The following is a 23,196-nucleotide window of genomic DNA, read 5'->3' as shown; positions in this document are numbered from 1 at the left end:
GTCTGTCTCTTTTGCAACCCCATAGACTGAAGTCCACGAGGCTCCTCTGTCCATGGGATTTTCCAGGCAAGAATACTGGAGTAGGTTGCTATTTGCTTCTCCAGGGAATCTTCTCAACCCAGGAATCAAACCTGTGTCTCCTGAATCTTAGGCAGATTCTTTACCACTAAGCCACCAGGGATCCTCGTTTTATAAATATACATTGTAAAATTCAAGTTAAATTTATAGTTATGAAAAGGATCTAATATTTAACTTGGAAATACATTTTAAAATATAGTAGTGATTCCTTATAAACATATATAATTGGTAGCCCAAAGAAGATCAGAGATACTGATCTATGCTAAAAAATTACATTTCCATGATGCCCATTTTTTTTTGCATTAAAAGCTACTTAGTCACTTTTTCTTTATTTCTGGTGGTGCTTCTATGGAAGTGCATGGGACAGTAATGACATGAAATTAACTACTTGCCAGGCAGCACATGCAGCTGTGAATTGTGTTCACAGTGGAGCCCAATGGGTCCCATTCACCTCTAAGTCTACTTGCAAGTTTAATAAGCTTCCCAGACTTGACATGACCAACCCCACATTCCAAACCTGGCCCTCCCTTAGCCTTGAAATTAATAGCCACTCTGTCTTTATTTGATCTGACCAAAAACCCTGGAGTCATCCATAATTCTTCTCTCTCAGCCTATACCCAGCCGACCCAAAAATCCTGCTCACTTTCTCATCAAAAACTAAAAATCTTACCATTTAGTCTCTATAACACTATCTATAACCTAGCCCAGAAAATCTTTATAACTCTCTTAAATTACTGAAATAGTTCCTAACTAGTCTGCCAGCTTCTACTCTTAACCTCCATTGACAGTCTAATTCCCACACAGTTGTCAGAACATCTTGTTGTTATATAATATAAGCCAAATTGCATAATTCTTCTCGCAATCTTCTAATAGCTTTCCAGCATTCTCAGAATAAAAGTCACAGTCCTCTTTACTATGATTCGTGAGGACTTAAGTCTCTCTCTCTCTGGTCCCCAAGTACCTAACTTCATTTTCTTCTCCTCTTCTATTAATCCAAGTTCACTTACTCTGTTTCTAGCAGACTCCTTGTTGGAACATTCTGGACATGCTACCAGAAATATATAGACCCATGCTAAAAAATTACATTTCTATGATGCCCATTTTTTTTTTTTTTTGCATTAAAAGCTACTTAGTCACTTTTTATTTATTTCTGATGACTGCTTCTATGGAAGTTCATGGGATAGGACTTTGCGTTTGTTGTTTCCTCAACTCTAATTTTCTTCTTTATTTGGTGTATGTCTCACTTCCTCACCCACTTCAGGTTTTTATTACATGTCAGCTTCTCAGAAGAGTCCTGGCTCCTTGTGTTTAACCTCAGGCCACCCTCTATTCCATGTCCCTCTGTCTGCTTTGTGTTTCTCTGTAGCACTTATGATCATCAAAGATACAAGAGCATATATGTGTTCACTATTGGTTTATTACTTGTTCCTTGTAACAAATGTAAGCTGCTGGAAACATATTTCTATGTATTTAGTTAATGGTCCAGAGTCGTACCTGATAAATGCTAACTACATTTTTGCTGAATGAGTAAATGTGAAAGTACTTTCAGTCTTTCTTTTTTAAAAATGTTTCATTAATCTTATATATCCTAATGCATCTATTTTCACAAAAATACTGTGCATTAGTTAGGGAAGTTAAATCAGGACGTCAGGCAAAGCTTGATGACAACTGAAAACTCTCCAAGCAACACATGACCCAGAGATGCACTTGCCTTCTAGCACACAACTTGTCACTTTCAAAGTTTGCTGATTCCAGCTATGAGGATGAAACTGGAGAGAGCAGAGTATCCTATTGGAAGACTTAAGAGATGACTCACTTCAGAAGGCTAGGAGATAGAATCTTCCAATAGGCCCAGGGAGGAGGAAACTGAATTGGTGAGTATTTAGCCAGTCTCTGCCATCTATAAATTAGGAAAACACTAAGATTTCATGTTCTTTTTCAATTTTTTTTGGTAAATTAATTTATTTATTTTAATTGGAGGCTAATTACTTTATAAAATACTTCAAAATAATATATACTGCATGTCTGCTGAATTCCATGATGGAAACAAAGTATTAATAGAATGTTAGGATTGACAGTAACTGAAGGAATGAAGAGTAAAACATTGGTTACATATTTCAAGAACTGCCTACCCAAGGAGGTAACATCTGAGCTGAGATTTTAGAGAGAAGAATGAGCCAGACATGCACAAACTGGAGAAGTAAAAACTCAAATAGAGGGAAGAGTTAGTATAAAGACCGGAGGGCAGAGATAAGAATAGGGAGAAGATTGGGTAGTTTAGTCTTAACAAGGAAGCAGGGAGAGCATGCAGTCAATGCAATGAGAGGTGGACAACGGTCCCAACCAGAAGAGTGCTGTAGGCCTCAGTAAGAAGTTTGGGATCTTACTTTAAAACAGGGGGGAGACATTATCGTACTGAAAGCAGTGAATTTTATCATCTGGTTTATATTTTTAAAAGATAAATTTAGCTAGCATGAAGTAAATGAATTAGTAGGCTTTTGCAATAGTGTAAGATATGGCCACAGTAATATAGATAGAAGTGGGAAAATGTAAATGTGTTTTGGAGGCAAAACCTATCAGACTTACTCTTGGATTGATGGTGGGAATTGTGGGGTGAGAGAATGAGTAATTAAAATTACTTCTAGGCTTTTAGCTTGAATAAGTCCATGTAAATTCACATTTTGCTTTTGCAAAATGGTGAAGATCAGTAGAGCCAGTTTTCTGAGGGAAAACAAGAGTTCTTTCTGAACATGGTAATTTGAAGAAGCCTATTAGGTGTTCAAGCCCAAGGGAGATGTCAATGGTAGAGATATTGCCAAGGGGATTATCTATCATTGTGTGATGAGCTTCCCAGTCATGTCTGACTCTTTGTGACCCCATGGAATGTAGTCTAACAAGCTCCTCTGTCCATGGGATTTTTCAGGTAAGAATACTGGAGCGGGTTGCCATTTCCTACTCTGTGGAGAGTACTTAAAGACTGAGCTTGGAAGAGGTCACAGGAAAAAGTGTAGACTGTGAAAAGATGAAGCCAGAAGGCTGAGCCAGAGCAGTTACCAGCCATAAGTCTGGCAGAAGAGAAGCAGCCTACTGACAAGACACTGAGCAGGACAGTCTGGGACCCAGCAGGAAGACCAGGACCAGGCAAATAATGAAGTCAAGAGAGTAATCACAGGGGTGGTGGGCTGTATCAACTGCAGCTAAGAGGAGAAGAATGAGTGAGTGGCCACTGGTGGTGGGCATGGCAGCAGCCAATGACTGACAAGAGTCAGTTCCAGAGTAGAGGACAGAGGAGTTCCACTGAATGGGAAGAGTAAGTAAAAACTGTTAGTTCAATCAGCACTACTGCCAACCTTTTTAGGGAAATGAGCAGAGCAGCTTCTGGGGAAACAGCATAGGTTTGGTGGGGGCAGGGAGGGGGTGGTTGGTCAAGAAAATGTTTTTTTTTTAACTAATGGGAGTTAATGTTCTAGGCTGATGTAAAGCATCTTGTAAAGGCAGGAGAAAGACAGCTATCTTAGTATTCAAAAACTCTGTTAACTAATCTGATTTAACCTATGAAACTGCACTCTATAAAAATGAAAATTAGTAAGACACCAAGAATTTTTAAATTATATGGAATTTAATGTGCATTTATTTTATTATGACCTTATTAGAAAAATCCAGCAAAAATACATTTTAATAAATCTGTGTTTTCCAGGGAAACAATATATAATTAGCAAATTCTGCACTTAAAAACAGTCTAATGAATTATTTTAATATTTAAGTTTAAAGCAATTATCCTAGGTTAAATTTGTCAGGGGAAAAAGTATCTTGGCCAAACTCATGGGTTATATAGTTGTAGGTTACTGACAAATTTATATGCTTGATTGTAAAAATAGAAACTATTTCCTTGGTCTTTTTCTTTAATACAATGTATGGACTTATCCACTATTTTGTGGTTTGTTTTTGAGTTAACTGGACCTGATACAAATTCTTTCTGTGTAATTCACAAGGTTTCTGAGCCTCATCTGTGTGTGTGTGAATGTGTAAGTAAAAGAGACAGAGACAGAGAGACATAAAGAAACAGGGGAAACAGCTGAATCCTGGCATTTACAGATGCTTACTAAAATGGTTTATTGTTATTATTGATATTCTTTCATTATCATTGTTATTACTGTTATTGTTATTTTGATGAAGTTAAGAAACCTATACACCATAGAGGAAGAATTTTATTTACACTCACGGTAATTTAAAATCAAAATAAATTCACAGCTACATATAAAGCAATTTTTTTTTATTCTTCAAAGAAACATATAATTGAGTCAATGAACATTATACTATTAAAGACCTCAACATTCAAAAAAGTGAGATCATGGCATCGAGTCCCATAACTTCATGGCAAATAGATGAGGAAACAATGGAAACAGTGACAGACTATATTTTCTTGCACTCCAAAATCACTGCAGACAGTGACTGCAGCCATGAAATTAAAAGACACTTGTTCCTTGGAAGAAAAACTATTATAATCCTAGATGGTGTATTAGAAAGCAGAGACATCACTATGCTGACAAAGGTCCACATAGTCAGAGCTATGGTTTTTCCAGTAGTCATGTATGGATGTGACAGTTGGACCATAAAGGAGGCTGAGCACTGAAGAACTGATGTCTTCAAACTGTGGTGTTAGAGAAGACTCTTGAGAGTCCCTTGGAGAGCAAGGAGATCAAAGCAGTTAATCCTAAAGGAAATCAACCCTGACTATTCACTGGAAAGATGGATGCTAAAGCTGAAGCTCCAATACTTTGGCCACCTTATGCAAAGAGTTGACTCACTGGAAAAGAACCTAATACTGGTTTCCTCAGTGTGTATGCCCAGCAGTGGGATTGCTGGATCATAAGGCAGTTCTATTTCCAGTTTTTTAAGGAGTCTCCACACTGTTCTCCATAGTGGCTGTACTAGTTTGCATTCCCACCAACAGTATAAGAGAGTTCCCTTTTCTCCACACCCTCTCCAGCATTTATTATTTGTAGACTTTTGGATCGCAGCCATTCTGACTGGTGTGAAATGGTACCTCATAGTGGTTTTGATTTGCATTTCTCTGATAATGAGTGATGTTGAGCATCTTTTCATGTGTTTGTTAGCCATCTGTATGTCTTCTTTGGAGAAATGTCTATTTAGTTCTTTGGCCCATTTTTTGATTGGGTCATTTATTTTTCTGGAGTTGAGCTGTGGGAGTTGCTTGTATATTTTTGAGATTAGTTGTTTGTTAGTTGCTTCATTTGCTATTATTTTCTCCCATTCTGAAGGCTGTCTTTTCACCTTGCTAATAGTTTCCTTTGATGTGCAGAAGGTTTTAAGGTTAATTAGGTCCCATTTGTTTATTTTTGCTTTTATTTCCAATATTCTGGGAGGTGGGTCATAGAGGATCCTGCTGTGATGTATGTCAGAGAGTGTTTTGCCTATGTTCTCCTCAGAAGGGAAAGAGACACATGTACCCCAATGTTCATCGCAGCACTGTTTATAATAGCCAGGACATGGAAGCAACCTAGATGTCCATCAGCAGATGAATGGATAAGAAAGCTGTGGTACATATACACAATGGAGTATTACTCAGCCATTAAAAAGAATACATTTGAATCAGTTCTAATGAGGCGGATGAAACTGGAGCCTATTATACAGAGTGAAGTAAGCCAGAAGGAAAAACATAAATACAGTATACTAACGCATATATATGGAATTTAGAAAGATGGTAACAATAACCCTTTGTACGAGACAGCAAAAGAGACACTGATGTATATAACAGTCTTATGGACTCTATGGGAGAGGGAGAGGGTGGGAAGATTTGGGAGAATGGCATTGAAACATGTAAAATATCATGTATGAAACGAGATGCCAGTCCAGGTTCGATGCACGATACTGGATGCATGGGGCTAGAGCACTGGGACGACCCAGAGGGATGGTATGCGGAGGGAGGAGGGAGGAGGGTTCAGGATGGGGAACACATGTATACCTGTGGTGGATTCATTTTGATATTTGGCAAAACTAATACAATTATGTAAAGTTTAAAAAAAAAAAAAAGAACGTAATACTGGGAAAGACTGAGGGCAGGATGAGAAAGGGGCAACAGAGGATAAGATGATTGGATGGCATCATCGACTCAATGGACATGAGTTTGAGCAAACTCTGGGAGATAGTAAAGGACAGGGAAGCTTGGAGTGCTGAAGTCCATGGGGTCTAAAAGAGCTGGACATGACCGATGGACTGAGCAACATTAAAGACTTATAAAGTACCAAACTTCTGCGTGTATATACGGACTGAAGGGAGTGTGGTAATTGGTTTTAAAATTAAGAACAGAGAATATTAAATTATCTGAGCAACACTAGAAATTTACAGTTGAGTTTTTTATTATGGCCAGTTAAGGACTGGTGGTATACAATAAGAATACAGAGAAAGCAGTAGAAGAAAACAAGGTAGGAGGGGGAAAAACAAACCTGGAACCCAAAAGAAATGGCTGTATCAGGAAGCAGAAAGTGAGACAAATTGAAAAGAAACAAACAGTCAGAGAGAAAAAAAAAAAAAAAGGGAGGGGGGGTTCCCAGGGAAATGAGTTGTCCCAAAGTCACAGCTTAATTTTCCTTTGAGGTATGTTACTCTGGAAGATTAGTGATTATCATTTTCTACTCACAATTGATCTGTTTTTTCTTACTGTCTAACTCATAATGCTAGAATATTTTTTCCTAATGGGCTAACTAGTGAAGATTATGACAGAGAAATTGTTCCCTGGGTTGCAGTAGTAGTTATCAGGGCAGCTGTCTTTCCAAAGGCTGCAAATAAATTCAGCTGAAATCTAGATTTTGTCTTTGACTAAGAGTCAAATGTTTCCCATGTTTTCTTTTCCTTGTTTTCATTTAGCGAAAGCTTCTCTCTTAACCTTCACATAGTCATTGGTCACTGTAGGCTATGCTTACAGTACCTAGACTGTTCAGAGATCCCAAATTGTGCACCAGCAGACTAGCACAGGCTGTTCCTACCAGCTGAGGTCCAGGATCACAAAGCATCAAAGGAGTTTGTTATTCGCCCTTCAAAAGCCTGTTGTGTTTGCTACTGTGAAATAATTAAAAATTAATCAAGGTGATGAAATATGAGTGTGATAAGCAGAACTGCTATCAATGAAAATTAAATTAATGCTGCAGAAAAGTGAGGAGATCATCTGAGTGTCTCAAGCTCTTGTTTTAGATTACGGAAATTACAAAATTGAACTTGTTGGTGATGCATTATTGGAAAGAAATATGATGTAGAATTCCAATCAACAGTCACTTAATCAAAGAAAAAGTCATGACCTTACATCAAAAGACTGGGATGTGAGTGCAGATGAACTGTTTTAAGTTGAAATAGACTATTTAAGGAATGAATGTATCATTATTATAGTTCTTTTTACTAACAAACTTTTTCAATTCATTAACCTACAGGTTTTCATCATGGCAGAAAAGATCATATTTACTGTGCTCATAAGCAGGGTACCATAGACAGTATTCTTGGTACATGCAAATAATCAAACAAATGGGTCTTAGAAAGTAAATTCCACAGAAGTTCATTCAGAGCAAATGAAAATCTCATCACAGGTAAGTGTACGTTATTAGAGTTGGTTAACACTCTCTTCTGAGACATTCGTCCTCATTAAACATAACAGGGGCTTCCCTAGGGGCTCAGTTGGTAGAGTCTGCCTGCAAAGTGGAGACCCAGGTTCCATCCCTGAGTGGGGGAGATTCCCTGGAGAAGAAAAGGCAACCCACGCGACTCTTCTTGCCGGGAGAATCCCATGGACAGAGGAGCCAGGCGGGCTACAGTCCATGGGGCCACAAAGAGTCGGACACAATTGAGTGACTAACACTTTCACTTTTCATTTTCTTTCAAATATAACAGGAGTTATTATGACAAACATGTATGTCAAATATTTTTGTACAAATCCTAGAGTTCTTAAAGGTCAGTAATAAACTTGTGATTATATGAACAAATACAAGAAAACAATATTACTTACCTAAACTGTAATCAAAATGATATATCTATGATTATTTACAAAAGCTGACCACTTAGTAAGAAATTAATCTACCATAGAAATCTATGATAGGCTGTATATTTACTGATTCTTCACAGAAATATTTTTCTCAAACACTCTAAATAAGAGCAGTATAAATTTTACAAGATTTTAAACATTTGTTATAAATGTAAATATTCAGATTCATAAAATAGTACATTTTAATAAATACCAAATAATAGGCTTCACTTTCACACTGATGTGATTATGGTTTGCAAAACTATGATCCTCAAAAGAAAACAAAACAATGTGTTAATGAGGAAAAAAAAGTACACTGGCAAAATTTTAGGTAAAATAATCAAATGAAATGCATAATTGCTGAGATCCTATTTTTAAAAAAATCCTACAAACCTCTCTAAAAACAATGTGTGCTTCATTTTAACCAAGAACCTGCAACCTCTACATTAAAAATGCACAGTCGTGCACTTGGGCTGTACTGCCATCAAGTGCCTAAACCAATTAGTATTGAGGTTCTTGCAGCAGCTTTAAGCAGATTCTTTCAGTGTTACAAGTAGTAATTTCAGATACAGGCTAAGAGCAAACCACTTTGATCATAAACAGCTACAAGAGCATCAAAATTTAGACATGACAATAAAACCTCAAAAGTATTAATAAAACATCAAGAATCCTACCAGCTCACTGGAAGTTCGTGAAGTCTGAATATGTTATTCAGCTTGTAGTCAAATTTTGCTGGACAAAGATTCTCTTTGCCTAAATCCAGGTTTGGATTTGGTTGCATATGTGTAGGAAATTCTGAATCCTAGAGAAAAAATAAAGAACTCTGTGTAAAATAGAAACTCATTGTACACACTGATACAGTCTTATTTAATATTTTATTAAAAAACAAATGCTACTATTAAATCCATCATTCTTGATTTTAGTTTTGAGAAAATATGCAATAAATATAAATTTTTAAATAAGGAATATATCTAACTGCATAAATCTAAACTGCATGCTACATGGTAAAACTTACTTGCAAACATCCCTTTACTGAATTACAATGAAACACAATATAGCATTTCTTATATATTATTGGCCTATTGTCCTTTTTCAATAAGTTTCTATCCCCAACAGTATTATTTTTATATTCCTTTTGTTCTCTATAGATGGGGAACTGAACAAATTTTAACTGGATAACAAAATAACAATATTCACTAACAATTATGGTTTTCTTTACATCTGAGGACACTCAGATAATTTAAAGTTACTTACTAAAGATAACGGAGAAGGCAATGGCACCCCACTCCAGTACTTTTGTCTAGAAAATCCCATGGACAGAGGAGCCTGGTAGGCTGCAGTCCAAAAGATTTCTGTCATAAGCATTTTAAATTTCACATACATTAGAATCCACATCTGCCATGTATTGGTCATTTCCCTCCAAAATGATGAAAAAGATAATTTTCATCCCCTGAGAAAGCAGTCTCTCCTCAGTGGAAAGAAGACATCCTATGAATAGCACTTGAAAGTGAAGTGTTAGTCATTCAGTCCTGTCCAACTCTTTGTGACTGCATGGACTATAGCCCACAGGCTCCTCTGTCCATGGAATTCTCCATGGAAGAATACTGAAGTGGGTTGCCATTTCTTTCTCCAAGGGATCTTTCCGACTCAGGTATTGAACCTGGGTCTCCGGCACTGCAGGCAGACTTTTTACAAACTGAGCCACCAGATGGATGGATCAATTGTTCAACTCAACAGAAAAAGGAACTGATCAGTCCTTAACACTTTGAAATTGCCTTCAAAAGAGGGAGACACATTAGTTGTTTGCACATGCATTCATTTGTTCAAAAGGTATTTTGGAGTACTACTTTATCCCAAACATTATTCTAGGTATGGGGAATCCACTAATGAACAAAGCAGATAAAAAGACTTGCCCTGTGAAGGTTACATTGTAACAGATTATTTAATATATCCTCAGAGTTTGGAGAATTACAAAGATAATTTTAATAAATGAAGTATCTTTCTGATCACAAAGCAATATATTAATACATTCTTTTAGAAATTTTATGCATTTTATACTACTACAAAGAAAAAAATTAAACTTTTTTTACTACCAGATTAATTACTATTAGATTCCCTGGTAGCTCTGAGAATCTGTCTGAGTGATAATAATTAGTGTTATCACTTTGGTTTACAACTTGTCTGTCTCTGTATCTCAATTTTTACAAAATTGGAACCATCCTCTATTATCCACCCTCCATCTTTCATTTAACATTACTGCATTTTCACAGTAGTCTATTTTTAAAGAATGCAAACACCACATTTTACTTAAAATAAGCTATATTTGTTTCCCATATGATTATCAATGCTATGAACATGGTTTTCTATCTATAAATCTCCACTTTACTGACTGCATCCTTAAAGCACAGTTTAGAAGTGTAAGTGAATAATCATCCAAAGAAGATATATTTTTTTAAAAATCATGATACCCTTTACAGATTTCTCTTTAGAATTATTACATGAATTCATACCCCTGCCGGTTTTATAATAATATATACAATGCACCACACATCTTTGTTATGGACCCACTCACACAAGTATTTATTTCTTTGGGAAATATTTATTATTGTCTATGTAAGGACAGGCACTGGCTTCAGATCTTACAATATATCACTGACCAAAACAGACAAAATTGCCTCCCTTGTGGAGACTGCATTCAATCAGGATGACACCATGAACAATAAAATAATAAATATATAAATTATAAGGTAGAATATCTGAAAAAAATGTTGCTAATCCATATATAAAAATATTTCATTGGTGTTTCACTGATTAGATTGACTATTTTTATATTTCTTTTTGTACTTCATTTTTCCTCAAGTGTGTATATATGCCTTCTGCCCATTTCCCTATTGTTGTGATAGTACTTCATTTTAATAATATTGCCTGTGTTAGAAATGGAGGAAGGGTAAATTATTATGTTGGAAAATACAGAAAGGTGGTGGGAATCTGGTCTTAGTATAATTTTTTGACTACATGGAAATATCTAGAACCAGAAACTTATTATTTACAGCAATTTGTATAAGCACTGTTAAATCAATCATTAGTAAAACTAATACAATGAGGCATTTAAGAAACCTAATCAACTGATTTTAATAAAACCTAATCAACTACAACCTGTTTGATAAAACTGAGAAGAATATAGGGAAAGATTTACAAGAGCAGTGAAGGCATGATAATAGCAATCCTATCTCAATATAGATATGGAGAATCCCATGGATGGAGGAGCCTGGTGGGCTGCCGTCTATGGGGTCACACAGAGTCAGACAGGACTGAAGCGACTTAGCAGCAGCAGCAGCAGCAGCAGAGGCAAAACATAAGATACTTTATAACCCAGGCTTTATACTGAAACATTCCAGGAAACAATAGCAGGCAGGAAACAATCAATCAGCAGGCAGGATCAGAGAGGTAAACCCAGGATAAATAAATACGGACAATGCATAGAGGATAGAAGAATGAAAATAAATCTTAAAACTATTTGAAATTATATGACTATTGTCTTTCCTTTGTATTGACAAGGTACAACTGGAGGGCAAGGCTAAACTGTCAGTAATGGGCCTTGGTAGGTCAATGGTTCTCAACTCAGTACATGTTGAAATCACCATGTAGCTTTTTAAAAAATACCAATATCACCAAACCCTACTCCAGATCAATTAAGTAATAATGCCTGGAAGTGAAGCTCTGACATTGGTATTTATGTTAAAGCTCTTCATGTGAAAAAAAGTAGTGATTGATAATTGTGACTTTTCCTCACAAATCAGTTTCACCACATGCTAGTATGTGAATTTATTCAAGCTACTCACCAAGCTTTCTAAGCTGTATTTTCCCACATGTAAAATACAACCAAAATCACACTGAATTCATTGACTTGAGGATTAAGTGAGTTAATCTCTGTAGAGCACCAATCACATGCTTGGCATCTAATAAATCCTTAATAAACATTAGCTAGTTCTGTGTTTATTTTTATTATTGCTGCAATTAGTGGCACATGTTAGTCTCAACTGGTGAGTAAATTCATTGAGTTATTTCATACTGTACTTATTTATTATAGAACACTTTCTCTTAATCAAATCAAAGGTTTAATTTCTTCTGGTATGCTGATTACAGAATAGTTTCCTATGATCCAACCTCTCAGAGTTCAGTCCCATATCTGGTTAACTGCTGGCTGTCTCTCTTTGTCCCGGAATCAATAATAAATGGAGTTCTCTTGCTTCACTGACCAGCCAGTTGGGATTAACACAGCCTTGCTGCTTATATTCACAGGATGAAAGACCAGATGGGCAACTTTCTCTCCACTTCAGTGATGTATCAGTTAGGTATCCCCTGTATCTATCCTGATTGGGAAGTCAATTATCTATTTGGCCTCCTTCCACATGAGTCTCTTGGGTACCAAGGCTCTGTGTCTGTGCCATTTAACTTCTGTCTGCTTCTCTGTCTTGTTTAATGCTTTCCATTGATAACCCACAACAATCTTGAATCTGAAGCTCAAAATTATTCACTCAGGCATTCACTTAAAACATTTGAGTGTTTACTTCATGTCAGGCATTAGTTTAATTTTACCAGACCACAAATATAAGGAGAATACACTCCTTCCCTTACAAGGACTCAGTCTCAAGAAGGAATAGTATAAATGAAAAGGACAGCTAGAGTAGAAATATGTAGACAATATTAAGGTGAAGAAATATGCAATAAAACTATAGGAATGAAGTAGATAAAGTTATCATATTGCATATATTGTGATTTACATTGATAGACATTAGAGATAGATCAGTAATATGTATAAAGCTAAATGGGAAAAGGGAATTATAAAGAGATCATATAACTATAAATGTACTACAGTTATAAAGTAGTAATGTTCATATATGCAATTAATGAACAGAAGATATAAAAGAAAAACATTTCATTAAATCTAGCAACAATAAAACACACTTACCTTGTAGAACGCTAATACAAAACTCAGTAAATCTCAAGAAAAACATACTTTATTCAGAGATATAAAACAGGGATTGATTTAATATAGATATCCCACGGACTCAGGAAGTCTATTAACAAAGTTCTTGAGAAGTTTGATTTAAATATTTAATATATTTCAAATAAAAACTTTACTGCGAATTTTGAGGAGCCTTAGAAAATCATTCTAAAATTAATCTGGAAGAACAAACCAGACAATAATGTTTTGACATTTATAATATCTCCATTTTACACTTGAGAAGACAAACTCATAGTAATTAATCCAAATACAAGCAACCAGTCTAACTCAGTTCAGTTCAGTCACTCAGTTGTGTCTGTCTCTTGGCAACCCCATGGACTGCAGCACTCCAGGCTTTTCTGACCAACTCCTGGAGCTTGATCAAACTCACATCCATCGAGTCAGTAATGCCATACAACCATCTCATCCTCTGTTGTCCCCTTTCCTCCTGTCTTCAATCTTTCCCAGCATCAGTGTCTTTTCAAATGTGTCAGCTCAGCTTCAGCATCAGTGCTTCCAATGAATATTCAGGACTGATTTGCTTTAGGATGGACTGGTTGGATCTCCTTGCTGTCCAAGGTACTCTCAAGAGTCTTCTCCAACACCACAGTTCAAAAGCATCAATTCTTCGGTGCTCAGCTTTCTTTATAGTCCAACCCTCATATCCATACAGGACAACTGGAAAAATAATAGCCTTGACTAGATGGACCTTTGTTGGCAAAGAAATGTCTCTGCTTTTTAATATGCTGTCTAGGTTGGTATAACTTTTCTTCCAAGCAGCAAGCGTCTTTTAATTTCATGGCTGCAGTCACCATCTGCAGTGATTCTGGAGCCCCCCAAAATAAAGACTGTCAAGATGCCATGATCTTAGTCTTCTGAATGTTGAGCTTTAAGACAGATTTTTCACTCTTCTCTTTCACTTTCATCAAGAGGCTCTTTAGTTGTTCTTCACGTTCTACCATAAGGGTAGTGTCAACTGCATATCTGAGGTTATTGATGCTTCTACTGACAATATTAATTCAAGTTTGTGCTTCATCCAGCCAAGCATTTTTCATGATGTACTCTGCATATGTTAAATAAGCAGTGTGACAATATACAGCCTTGATGTACTCCTTTCCCGATTTGGAACCAGTCTGTTTTTCCATGTCCAGTTCTAATTGTTGCTTCTTGACCTACATGCAGATTTCTCAGGAGGCATGTCAGGTGGTCTGGTATTCCTATATCTTGAAAATTTTTCCACACTTTTTTTGTGATCCATACGGTCAAAGGCTTTGGCATAGTCAATAAAGCAGAAGTAGACAATTTTATGGATCTCTCTTGCTTTTTTGATGATCCAACGGACGTTGGCAATTTGATATCTGGTTCCGCTGCCTTTTCTAAATCCAGCTTGAACATCTGGAAGTTCACGATTCACGTACCATTGAAGCCTGGCTTGGAGAATTTTGAGCATTACTTTGTGAGCCTGTGAGATGAGTGTAATTATGTGGTAGTTTGAGCATTCTTTGGCATCTGAACTTTTTCAGTCCTGTGGCTACTGCTGAGTTTTTCAAATTTGCTGGCATATTGACTGCAGCACTTTCACAGCATCATGTTTTAGGATCTGAAATAACTCAACTGGAATTCCATCACCTCCACTAGCTTTGTTCGTTGTGATGCTTCCTAAGGCCCACTTGACTTTACATTCCAGGATGTCTGGCTCTACATGAGTGATCACACCATCGTGATTACCTGGGTTATGAAGAACTTTTTTGTACAGTTCTTCTGTGTATTCTTGCCATGTCTTCTTAATATCTTCTGCTTCTGTTACAGCCATACCATTCTGTCCTTTATTGTGCCCATCTTTGCATGAAAATATCTCTTGGTATCTCAAATTTTCTTGAAGAGGTCTCTAGTCTTTCCCATTCTGTTGTTTTCCTCTATTTCTTTGCACTGATCACTGAGGAAGGCTTTCTTATCTCTCCTTGCTATTCTTTGGAACTCTGCATTCTAATGGGTATATCTTTCCTTTTCTCCTTTGCCTTTAGCTTCTCTTCTTTTCATAGCTATTTGTAAGGCCTCCTCAGACAACCATTTTGCCTCTTTGCATTTCTTTTTCGTGGGGATGGTCTTGATCACTGCCTCCTGTACGAGGCCACAAACCTCCATCCATAGTTCATCAGGCACTCTATCAGATCTAATCCCTTGAATCTATTTCTCACTTCCATTGTATAATCATAAGGAATTTGATTTAGGTCATACCTGAATGGTTAGTGGTTTTCCCTACTTTCTTCAATTTAAAAGTCTTAATTTTGCCATAAGGAGTTCATGATCTGAGCCACAGTCAGCTTCCAGTCTTGTCTTTGCTGACTATATAGAGCTTCTCCATCTTTGGCTACAAAGAATATAATCAATCTGATTTCAGTATTGACCATCCTGTGATGTCCATGTGTGGAGTTTTCTGTTGTGTTGTTGGAAGAGGGTGTTTGCTATGACCAGTGTATTCTCTTGGCATAACTCTATTAGTTAGCCTTTGCCCTGCTTCATTCTGCACTCCAAGACCAAATTTGCCCCTTACTCCAACTATTTATTGACTCCCTACTTTTGCATTCCAGCCCCCTATAATGAAAAGGATATCTTTTTTGGGTGTTAGTTCTAGAAGGTCTTGTAAGTCTTCAGAGAACTGTTCAACTGCAGCTTCTTCAGCATTACTGGTCAGGACATAGACTTGGATTACCGTGATATTGAATGGTTAGCCTTGGACACGAACAGAGATCATTCTGCCGTTTTGGGGACTGCATCCAAGTACTGCATTTTGGACTCTTTTGTTGACTATGATGGCTACTCCATTTCATTCTTGCCCACAGTAGTAGATATAATGTTCTATCTCTAAATGTCTCCAAATCTAACAAGTTTTCAACTATTACAAAATGATGACTAAGCAAGAATGGATATTTCCTTAATCTTTCAATTATCAAATTGAGTAAAGTTATGTTTTTTAATGTAATAATGCAAACTGTTGGATAAGATATGGAAAATATTTCTTCACTTTGGATGACTATAAACTGACTTGACATTTTCAAACAAATATCAATCAAAATAAAAACTGACTTGGCAATTCCACAGCTAGGAATTTGTCTTATGGATAATCTCTCAATGTTTCACCAAATTATATACACAAGCTTTCTTTTTCATTTGTGTTTTTTGTTTTTGTGGTTTGCTTTTATTTTCTAATATGCTGCATTTCCTACAATTTTAGATATAAAGGACAACTTAATTATGTATCAATACCTTTATTTATTGTAAAATTATGGTACTATTCTGCTATACCATCTTTAAATAGACTGAAGTACATCCAGTACTGTTATAACCCTATGGCCCAGTTGTTAAAATACTGAAAAACATTTGTATTACTTGGAAAATAGCCGCTATCCAAAGCATATACTCTATATTCCTCTTACAGCCACACTTTATCTACTTCTTTGGGTACATGCCCTGACCCAATTTATTTATAATATTGCCCTAATTACGGTGATTTTTGCCACACCTGGGGCTCCCGGACCATTCTCCCATCCTACATCCAGCATCTATTCTGATTGGTCAGTTCTCATGCTCTAATGTTAACTTGTCAAACACTGTGAATATCACTCTAAATTTATATGTATTTATGCAAAATTAACTCTATATTACTCACTTAAAAATGTATAGAATGGCATATTAAAATCATTCCATTTTTATAAAATAAACAAAGGATCTACAGGTAAGGGTTAATGGATTGTGATACATTTTTTAGAGAGAGAAAACAAGAATCTTAACAGTGGTCGTGAGGAGGAGATCAAGATGAAAGAGCAGGAAAATGTGGAGCTCACCAACCCCCATGCATGCATGCATGCTAAGTCGCTTCAGTCATGTCCAACTCTGTGCGACCCTATGGACGGCAACCCACCAGGCTCCTCTGTGCACAGGATTCTCTAGGCAAGAATATTGGAGTGGGTTGCCAATTCCTTCTCCAATGCATGAAAGTGAAAAGTAAAAGTGAAGTCGCTTCAGTCATGTCCGACTCTTAGCAACCCCATGGACTGCAGCCTACCAGTGGGTTGCCATTGCCTTCTCCAACCCACATAAACACATCCAAAATTCAACAACATGGAACAATTCTCACTGAAAACAGAGACTGGAAGAAGACCCACAAGTAGGCAGGCAGAAAGGGAACAGAAGCAGTTAGACTGGCACTGAGCCCCTAGGAGGGGACACAGAAGAGGAGTGGGACTACACGGGCTGGACAACCCTTCCCAGGGGGTGGGCAGTTGAATCCCCATCTAGGGTGTATGACACCAAGATACACTTAGCTGGTTTGAAAACCAGTGGGACTGACAATGGAGCTGTAAGAAAGTTAGACTCTGCTTGTGAAGAGTGCACACATGCTTGTTCAGTCCCAAAACAAGGCAAAGGAAGCAGACTGAAACTGCCCAGTGGTCAGTTTCCCCACAACTGTCCCAGCATACTTGGTGGGAATCTAAATTTCCATAGTCACTATGAAAAACATTTTGGGGAGGTTCCTTGAAAAATTGAAAATAGAACAACCATATGATCTAGAATTTCTACTATGGGGTATATATTTGATGAAAACAAAAATATTTTAAAAAGATACCTGCACTCCCATGTTTATAATAGCATTATTTGCAGTAGTCAAGATATGAAAACAACTTAATTGTCCAGCAACAGATGAATGAATAAAAAATATGTGGTAGGCTTCCCTGGTGGCTCAGATGGTAAAGAATCTATCTGCAATGCAAAAGGACCTGGGTTCAATCCCTGGTTTGGGAAGATCCCCTGGAGAATTGAATGCAATCCTACTGCTAATATTCTTACCTGGAGAGTTCCATGGACTGATGAACCTGGCAGGCAACAGTCCATGGGATCACAAAAAGTCAATCATATACAACTGAGTGATTAACAATGAAATATTGCTTGGTCATAAAGAAGAATGAACTATTTCCATAAAAATGAATGACATATTTGAAACAACATAGATGGACCCAGATGTTGTTATGCTTAGTGAAATAAGTCAGATAGGTAAAGAAATAAACTGTATTATCATTTATATGTGGAATCTAAAAAATGAAACAGATGAATAAGGTAAAACAGAAACAGATGCACATATATAGAACAAACTAGTGGTTACCAGTGGGGAGAGGAAAGGTAGAAGGGAAAGACAGGGTTGAAAAAAAAAAAAAAAGAAAGACAGGGTTGAAGATTAAGAGACATAAACAACAGTATAAAATAAATAAGCTATAAAGATGTATTATACAGTATAGGGAATATAGCCAATATTTTATAATAACTTTAAATGGAGTATAATATATAAAAATATTTAATCACTGCTATGTACCTGAAACCAATATAATATTATAAATGAACTAGATTTCAATAAAAATATAAAAAATTTTAAAAAGGGGAAGTAGCTGTGAATGTTCACTGCAGCGCTATTTATAAGATGTGGAAGCTAAGATATGGTTGTTGTTGTTGTTGTTGCTGCTGTGGTTCAGTCACTAAATTGTTTGTCTCTTTGAGACACTGTGAACTGTAGCCCACCAGGCTCCTCTGTCTGTGGGATTTCCCAGGCAAGAATGCTGGAGTGAGTTGACATTTCCTTGCTAAGACACGGAAGCAACCTAAATGTCCATCAACGGGCAAATGTATAAAGGAAATATGTATATACATACATGTAATGGAATATTAATCAACCATAAAAAAGAATGAAATAATGCCATTTGTAGCAATAAGAATACATCTAGAGATCATCATATTAAGTGACCTAAGTCAGAAGTAAGTGAGACAAATATCATATGATAACACGTATACATGGAATCTTAAAAAAATAATACAAATGAACTTATTTACAAAACAGAAATAAACTCACAGACACAGAAAAGAAACTTAAAATTACCAAAGGGTAAAGCAGAGAGAGAAATAAATTGGGAATTTGGGATTAACAGATTTATACTTCTATGTATAAAATAGATAAGCAACAGAGACCTACTGTATAGTACAGGGAACTATATTCAGTATCTTGTAATAACCTATAATGGAAAAAAGGCTGAAAAAGAACATATCTAAATCAGTTTGCTGTATACCTGAAACACTTGTATATACTATACTTCAATTTAGAAAATGAAAAAATTATATTAAAAAACAATAAAACATTGAAAAAAAATTAAAAATAAAATAAGAAGAAGCAGGCAGGAGGCTCAGGATCAGCAAATAGGATGGGATGATGGAAACAGAGTCTACAGTGATGTCCTTTGAAGTTGAAGGAAAGGACCATTTTCCAGGCAATCTAAGTAGCCTCTGTTTGCAGCTAGAGAGGTCTAGGAAAGGATTCTCCCCTAAGGCCTCCAGAAGAAAGCCAGACCTGACATCTTGATTTCAGACTTCTGCCTTCCAGAACTGACTTAATAAATAAGTGTTGTTTTAGCCGAAAAAAAAAAAAAAGTTGTCATCAATGGATGTAGTAAATTAGAAAAGACCCTGAATGCTGGGAAAGATTGAGGGCAGGAGGAGAAGGGGACGACAGAGGATGCAATGGCTGGTTGGCATCACCAACTCAATGGACATGAGTTTGAGCAAACTCCAGAGACGGTAAAGGACAGGGAAGCCTGGCATGCTACAGTCCACATGGTCGCAAAGAACAGAACAACAACAGAGATCAGAGCAAAGGGAAAAGAACTAATTACTTTTAATATTATACCTTTCTTTACTGTTTGAATATTTTATCACATGAATAGCATTTTCTTAATTTTTCAAATAAAGTAATATATATAAAGAATCTATCTAGCCTACACATATTAAATGCCCTCAAACTTGTGACTAGTATTTTCAAACCATGGCTCAACTTGATATGATATAGTTAAAACCTTAGATTTTAAAAGACTGTTCAAATAAAACAAGTCTGGTTAATATAGCAGAGACTATTAAGAGTTCTTTTACATTTCCCTACCTCCCTTACAGTTAAACTGAGTTAAAGTTACAGGGTTCTGAAAAACAGGATGTAAGTAGAAATAATGTAAGTTGTTTCTAGTCCTAGCTTTTAAACATCCCAACATAGTTCCAGATTTTGTTGTCACCAGATGGATGCCAATATACACGAGTCACTGAATGGAAGACAGCTATGCAGAGGCGTGACACTACCCACAGTTAGTATGAGCCTTAGTTGTAAAAAGCACGTTGCGTTTGGGGTCTTACCTCTTGTAGTAGCTAATGTTGCTTACACTGACTAGTACAGATGAAAATTATGATGCTTAATTATGTGCCTACAACTGCAGGCAAATAATTAAGGTGGTAAAGCATCACCTGCAATGCAGGAGACGGGCTAGGTTCAATCCCTGGATAGGGAAGATCCTTTGGAGAAGGAAATGGCAACCCACCCCAATACTCTTGCCTGGAGAATTCCATGAACAGAGGAGCCTGGTAGGCTATATATAGTCCATGGGGTCGCAAAGAGTCAGACACGACTGAGCAACTAACACACACAATTATTTGCCATTTGTATTAATTTTAAAAACTACAAGGTTAAAGGATGAATGTTTTCAAGTAGACATGGCATTAAATGAACACTGCTGTAAAACAAATTTTAATGTGATATTTTTCTCTCCCTCTCCTAAACTCCTATGTTGAGAGGAATTTACCAGAAAAAGGGAAATTTTGTTCAGGCTTCTGTGTCCTCATTATTTCATTCATCACTGAAGTAGTCCATTGCCTGCTGACAAACTTCACACATCACTACCTAGGAATGATTGACAGCTGACATTATCTGCAAGACTTGATTGAGCTAATTGACATTCACAGTCTGAGCATAAAAATGAGAGTGAGGGAAAGTCTTCCTCTTTACTTATGTGTTCTTGCTTGACCTTCATCTGTGTTTGCATTGTGTGGCTTTAGATTGTAGAGATTATACTTGCAAAATGTTTTCACAAGTATTTAGGCATTTTTAGGAATACTCCTAAAACGAATAATTCTTTAAAGTTTATTCTGTATATGACTATATCAAGCAAATAATTCTTCTGTATTTAAAAGCTATGCCTGAGTCATTCTTTACTTTGACCCACATCAAATTAGGCTAAAGTAAAAAGACTAACAAAAATAAAACATACAACCACTAAATTATCACTTGAGAACCCCTCTAGGTTGCCACATTCTTCAAGTATATTTCTAGATTAACCTACTTATTTGTGCCAAATCCTCACAATAGCTCTGCATGTTGGGTATCGTCTCTCTTTGACAGATGGACAAAAATAGAGCTCAAGTAGGAGCTGGTCAGTGGAGTATTCAGCTAATTGCTCAGTGATAGGACCAAGAATCAGATTCTATCTTTCTGGCCCTAGGGTCTTAGTTATTTCCTCTTTGCCCTATAGCTCCAGTATCTATGCCAGTATTCTTGTGTCTCCAACTGGACTCTGTTAACTAAGATCTATTGATGAAATAAGACTTAACTTTTCTTCTAGTTTAAGAACCATTTGGCTTAATTATAAACCACAAACAAACAGCTCCTGAAATTGCTGAGGAGAATGCCATATCTATGTGGAATTTTCAAGAAATCATCTTCAGACAGGCTTGGAGGTTAGGAGGAGGTGGATAAAGATGAACCTGATGAGACTGTATATCACTTTGATTACAACAAGGACGTACAAAGATTGTTTATCATCCTCATTTTATGATGAGTAAAATCAGTCTAAAATAACCTAACCCTGTCCCCAACGTCATGGATTCTTTAGGTTAAGAACCTCAAATTGAAATCCAAGTTGGTTTGACTCCAAAATCCTTTTCATTTTACCATATTTTTTCAGTTCTTTCATCAAAGCCTGTTGATTTAAACCTTTTTATTTTTTTTTAATTTTATTTTATTTTTAAACTTTACATAATTGTATTAGTTTTGCCAAATATCAAAATGAATGTGCTTCCTAAACAAAAAAGAGTAAAGATAATGAAACTTTTTTTTTCCTCCCTCAGGGGCTTGGTAAAAATTATGAATACTACAGTCGAATAGTACAACTTTGTCCACTCTTCAGTTTTTCGGTCTCCTTCTACTTATAATAATTACAGCACTTTCTGCTCTTTATTCAGCCCCTCTTTGTGCAGTTTCTAATCTGCTATAAGCCACAAAATACCTCGACCAAATCACTTAAGAATATTTTCTTAGCTATGCCAATAAAGTTCTGTATGAATAACTTCTACAAAGTAGCACAATAATTTTTAATGTAGATCTCTGGTGGGATCTCTCTGACAGTTTTGTTGAGGGATACATCTACATTTTTGATGATTTAGACTCCAGAAGATTCAATATAGATTAATGAATAAACTTGTGAAAACTAGTTTAACTATTTGGGAACATAAGGCAGAAAATTGTATCTTATCCTGCTCCCAAATAAATTTCAAATGGATTAAAGATCAATGTTAAAATAAAAAGAAATCATGAAAGAACCAGAAATAACATGTAAGTAAATATATTATTTTGGAGTACAGAAGCTCTATCCAAGCATAATATTGAGGAAGAAATTGTGAAGTAAAAACAGTTTTAATGATTACACAATTTTTAAAATGTCTAATATTTAAAAAAAGTCAAAGGAAAGACTGTAAGGAAAATGTTGGCATTTAAAAGTAATACTATAAAGTACAGAAGGATATTTTAAAATTAATCATAAAAACTAAACTCTTGGGGAAAAAAAAGAAAAAGTCTATAGATACACAAATCACCCATAAAGTAGTCAGTAAACATGTAGAAATGGTCACTCTCACTAATTATTTAATAGACACATAACAACAAATGAGGTGTTATTCATTTGCAAACTGGTAAACTGTACTTTATATGTATGGATGTGAGAGTTGGACTGTGAAGAAAGCTAAGCACCAAAGAATTTATGCTTTTGAACTGTGGTGTTGGAGAAGACTCTTGAGAGTCCCTCGGACTGCAAGGAGATCTAACCAGTCCATTCTAAAGGAGATCAGCCCTGGGATTTCTTTGGAAGGAATGATGCTAAAGCTGAAACTCCAGTACTTTGGCCACCTCATGCGAAGAGTTGACTCATTGGAAAAGACTCTGACGCTG

General features: G+C 36.3%; 1 protein-coding gene across 2 annotated transcripts in view; it reads right to left on the bottom strand.

Moving 5' to 3' along the window:
- SPAG16 (sperm associated antigen 16) overlaps positions 1-23,196 on the bottom strand; it is a 1,095,180-nt gene that overhangs the window by 933,541 nt on the left and 138,443 nt on the right. For both annotated transcript variants that reach the window (XM_061384008.1, XM_061384014.1), the window contains one exon: positions 8,782-8,909. In XM_061384008.1, coding sequence (XP_061239992.1) covers positions 8,782-8,909 — 128 coding nt within the window. The remainder of the gene's footprint in view (positions 1-8,781; positions 8,910-23,196) is intronic.

The sequence above is a fragment of the Bos javanicus genome, chromosome 2 (genome assembly GCF_032452875.1).
Source record: "Bos javanicus breed banteng chromosome 2, ARS-OSU_banteng_1.0, whole genome shotgun sequence".
NCBI lineage: Eukaryota > Metazoa > Chordata > Mammalia > Artiodactyla > Bovidae > Bos > Bos javanicus.
The sequence above is the reverse complement of the archived record's forward strand: the minus strand, read 5'-3'. Positions and strand labels throughout refer to the sequence as shown.